At 30.4% G+C, this 5,250-nt stretch overlaps 1 protein-coding gene across 1 annotated transcript; it reads right to left on the reverse strand.

The window, feature by feature from the left end:
• LOC109333754 (syntaxin-121-like) lies at nucleotides 1,474-3,830 on the reverse strand. The gene is made up of 2 exons (XM_019569320.1): nucleotides 3,112-3,830; nucleotides 1,474-2,043 (listed from the first exon to the last, which is right to left on the reverse strand). The coding sequence occupies exons 1-2, from the start codon at nucleotides 3,641-3,643 to the stop codon at nucleotides 1,586-1,588; spliced, it is 990 nt and encodes a 329-aa protein (XP_019424865.1). The 5' UTR covers nucleotides 3,644-3,830; the 3' UTR covers nucleotides 1,474-1,585.

Here is a 5,250-nt window from a genome sequence, read left to right on the forward strand (position 1 = left end):
AATAAATTCATTAAATTTATATCTTTTAATAAACAGCGTAAACTAATATTTATATTTTTTATTTATAGATTTAGGGTTTTGTGTTTAAGCTGGAAAATATGAAATGGGATGCATATTCATTCCAATTATTTGAATTCAAATATAAATATGGTTGCATTACTGATTAGATCCAATGGATACAAGTTTATTGTATTCATGCCCATGTTGAAAACTTATTTATAAATAGTATTTCTCCATCCCTCTCTTTAGAAGATTCTTCAAAGAGTTAAATATTGGCTTTGAATCAATGAATAGATGACAACATTTACTTATTAGAACTGAGTTTTTAAACCCATTACTTTTCTCATTATCCATTTGTAATGACTTCTTGTCTTTCACTTTCTTGTATTCTTCTTTTAAAGCTTTTGTAACTCTTTTTATTTTAAATAAAACTTTCACCTTTTGCCGAGAAAAAAATTTCCACATTTCAATTTTACATATTTTATTGAGAATGTCACTCTAAAACTTAAGTATAAGTTTATATTTGTTAAAGAGGTTATCTTCCTTTTTATAAGGGGAGGGGAAAAATACCATCATTTGAGTAAACAAACCATCAGTTCAAGTTGCAACTGATCCGAGCCATAAGATCACTTGTTTTCAAGGTTGTTCTTAATAGAATAAGAATAATCTTATTTTGTTTTCCATTGTAGTGTTCTTATTTCTTGTGTTTTGTTCTTAAATAAGAACAAAATTGGCTAAATAAGAATACTCCTTGTTGAGGAGAGAAAAATAATCAAAATACATAATTCATAAATAAGTACAAGCACAAACATATCCAGAAACATCAAAATATCCATAAAAATCTAGAATCATTACAAAAAATTAAAATTTTGCAGAAACGAAAATTTAAAAAAATCAAAGAACCCCAACTTGTCTTCTTTGAACAAAAATTTCGCTCATTGCATATATGTCAACAACAACATTATATATTCTTAATATTTTGCTATATTTATTGTAAAATATAAAAGTGTGAGATAGGTTGTGGTACTCAAATAAGAATATGAGTGATGTTTACCCTTGTGAGAAAAAAAAGTAGATGTTGTACTTATTTTATGGGAAGTTGTAACAAATTATAAAATAATGTGTGAAATTCAAATAAGAATAAAAATATTGTTCTCCATTATAAATGCTCTAAGATACTTACGGAAAAAGAGTGTCATGCCCCAAAGAATTGGATTGGGCTCCTTTCCGATGAAGAATCTAGTAGAGAAGAATTCAATACTAGACTTGGATTATAACATGTGTTACCCAAAAAATAAACGGTCTAGATTTTCTTTAATTTTCTCAATTAAATAAATAAAACATGTGTAAAATCTCATCCTCATATTATATGATTAGTTCCAAAGAATTGTCCCCAAAAAAACTAAAATTCAACATAGCTACAAACCGTACTCTTCTCATATTACAGATAAATAATCATCATCCAATCTTTAGTCACTATAAAATTCATCTCAAATCATATGTTAATTCATGTGTCACTATAGAATTCCTCCCAAAACATAAAAGCTTTTAGATAAATGAAACCAAACCAATAAGAATACCAAGGTTATGCTTGAGGAGGAGGAGGAGGTGGTGGTGGTGTTGTTTGAACTGGAGAAACTTGAATACCACTATTATTACTATTACCACCACCACCACTGGCCTTATGTTCCCATGGTTTCACAACAAATAACACCACAAACAAGATTATCACTAGGATTAGGATAATAGCATAACAGGTCCATTTTCTGGTGCTTCTCTGATGCTTTCTTGCAACATACAACTCTTGTGTTGCGGTCTTAACAAATGAGTTAGCTCTTGCAACATGGCTTTCAATGTCATCTAGTTGCTCACCTTGTGATTGAACCAACACAGACATGTCAAGGAACACTTGATGCAACTCATTTAGATTCTTCTCAATCTCTTTCACAGCATCATGCCTTTCTTGAATTTCATTTATGGTGTCAATAATTCTACCCTTCCCTTGCTCTTGGATTGCTTTTTGAAGGAATGTTTCACTCTCACCTGCATCACATGTCAAGCTAACTCATTTTATATAACCTCGAACTTTGCACCACACTCCTAGGAATATAGTTAAGCAGTATATATTTAAGCATAAATATATTAAAACAAGGATATATTGTAGCAAACTATGAGTCTCAATTAATGTCTCCAAACAATAATGAAACAAAACTAGAGAAACAATAAATGTTTTAATATTTTTAATTGACATGATATATTTTTATTGACGTTCAACAAGATTTGTGAAACAACAAACCCTTGTACATATATTATTGGCATTATTATTAATATCATACAAATCAGGGAACTGATATAGGAGTATAGAGATCCAATTAGACTCCTCTACATTAATGAACATACAATACTTAAAAAAAATAACAAAGGAAAGTACAACATTTGAAAATACATTGATCCTCTTAATTACAATGAAATTACATTTTTGTCATTAAAAGCAAAGGAAGAAACATACACTTATCTCCATATTAACGGAGAGGATCCTTGTTGAGTGATATAATAGTTCATTAAGGTGAAATTTGTATACATGCATAATTTAATATTAATATTAAAAAATTAACATAGAAGAAAATAACTAAGGGAGTTCAAAGGAAATTATACTTTTAAATAAAACCGAGTTAATTGGTACAACTCAATTGAAAATTAGTTAGTATGAATAATTTTAAACAATTTTGATCAATTTTTTAATAGATATTATATAACATATATAATTATTGTATCGTATTAATATAAGAAAGATTACATGTGTTTTCTGACTAAATTGATCAATATGATTCAATTTTCACAAAACTGATAACCTGTACTAGAAATATATTTAAGCAGTGTGTAAATAACATTATTGTCCCTAACATGCAAATATGTAAATTCCAATATTAAATACCATTTTGAGTCAACGATCTCCCCCACATAAAAATGGAAAATACCTTCTTCACCCAAAAACACGAGCCATTTTTCTTCGAAATGATTTTCCTAATAAGCATGATAATCCAAACCATCTACCAAATCCAAATGACAAACATAGAAATTAAACTAGAAAGTGGCAAGAAATTACATTACCTGAAGAGATCAAAAGGTCTAGGGTTTTCTCATCAGGATTATCGCCGGTAACAGTGAAATACCGGCGTTGCACCGTTTCACGATATTCCGACGAAATCTGTTGCCGGAGCTCATTAAAGCTATCCATAGACTCCTTCAGCTTCTTCTTCAACCCGTTCACCACCGAACTCCTGGTCCGGTCCGACGAAGAACCGGGTCCACAACCAAGCACACTCCGGTTCGCAGCGTTGGACCGGTCCAAAGCCTCGAGCTTAAGCTTAACCACCTTCGCTTTCTTTAGAGCGAGTCCAACATCAGCGTCCATTTGGGACCGGAGATTCTTCACCGCAGTGGCATTGTGAAGCGTCTTGCTGTTTTCGTTAGAGGTTTTTAGCCTTTGCCGGAGGCTTTCTAGCTCCGTCAGCTCCTCCTTGATCGCCTCCACGTCGGAGAAGAATTTGTCGAGATTTGCTCCACCGGAGTTCATCTCGATTGTGTGGTGTTCCGGCGAAGGTTGGCCGTGAGGAAATGAGGTTGATAATAGGTCATTCATTGTTTCGAGTTTTGGGTTTTGGTTTTGGGAATTTAAGTGAAATTAAATTATAGTTAATAATTAAATAATGAAGTGTTGAAGAGGGTTTGTAATAGTGTGATGCACGATGAAGGGTTGAAGGAAGAAGAAAACAAACGCGTTATGTTGTTAGATATTAAACATTGTTTTAAATTATGGGTTAATGATTTAACAGATTACAGATAAGAGAGACAAAGCAATGAGATCAAAAGATTAAGGTTGGTTTAGTTTTCAACTTTTTCCTTAACATTTTCGTTTTTAGTTTATTGTTGTTGTTGAGGAATCTCACTCGATTTAATAGCTATAATACTAACAAATCTATATATAGAGTTATACACTTGATCAAGACTCCTCTAAAATTAGTATTTTTATTTAAGAATAAAATATCTCTTTTAGAGATAATTTATCTCCTCCAATTCGTAAAAGTATGATCTTTGTAATGTTTGTACATTTTTGTAGAAAATAGTTAAATAAAACATATGTTATGGTACTGACGGAATGAGATAATTTATCACCTTATATCAGCAAATATTTTATTTTGGATGGAGAATTATTTACTTAAAACTAAATATGGAAATGAGAAAACTTTAAAATAAAAGTGAATCTTAATCATTTTGGGAAAACTGGAATGAATTATTTTTGTGGTTTAATTATTTATGTTGTGCTCACTTCGATGGCTTTATTTTAAGTAGGCTACGTTATGATCTAAAGTCCTATTTTTATAAGCATGCTCTTATTTTGGTCCATGTATTGTAAGCAAATTATTACAAGTTATCATAAGCCTATTATGATTTTTACACCAAAAAAGTGTCACTCTCCGAATTTTCATTAAACCAAAATTATTATCAAATACTTGTATTTAACTTTTCCTAGACATCATTCTCAAGTGCTATCAACACTAATTCACATTTAGTCTTTCCTACAATAATTAAACTAGAAGTAGGACTTCAATAACTTTTAATTTTTGTTGTTGTAAAAAAGCTTCTTTCTCTAGATACAATAGTAATAAGAACCTATCATCATAATTCAATAAATGATTTAATTAGGCACAATAACATGGTTGTAAAATTTTCAGCCTTTAACTGAAATTTGACAAAATAACAATTAAACCGTCAATTAAAATAATTGTATTATAAAATTAGGATGAAACTACCAAATATAAAAGATTGGAGAACTTGATTTGGGATTCAATAAAAAAAAGAATAAAAAAGAGATATTTGCTTCATAATCTTCTTTAGGTTTGGGAGCAAATATTGGAAAGAGGCCAAACACTTATCAATTGGATACATGACGATGATCATAAAGGGAGGAGAAGGGGAATGAGTAAAAATATTGTTCACGATATTTCAAATATATTATTATAAGAAGTTTCACATTGTTTAACATTATAATAGAGTAAAAAAATATTAATGTTATATATTGGACTTAAGTCTGATGTTATAATGTGCACCAGATATAAACACCAAATAAAAACATTTCATGGACAGGTGGCCCATGGATGTCCTTATTCTATAATAATATCTTGGTAGCCGCTTACCAAATTCTCTTGTTTCTTCTTTTCTATTTATTCTATACTCTCACTACAACAG

This window comes from Lupinus angustifolius, chromosome LG19 (genome assembly GCF_001865875.1).
Source record: "Lupinus angustifolius cultivar Tanjil chromosome LG19, LupAngTanjil_v1.0, whole genome shotgun sequence".
Lineage (NCBI taxonomy): Eukaryota > Viridiplantae > Streptophyta > Magnoliopsida > Fabales > Fabaceae > Lupinus > Lupinus angustifolius.

Excerpts from the sequence above, each read along its gene's own strand:
- LOC109333754 (XM_019569320.1), bottom strand. The coding sequence starts at position 3,643 with ATGAATGACCTATTATCAACCTCATTTCCTCACGGCCAACCTTCGCCG. Across the intron at positions 2,044-3,111 it reads AGACCTTTTGATCTCTTCAG|GTGAGAGTGAAACATTCCTT; the intron begins GTAATGTAATTT and ends CATGTGATGCAG.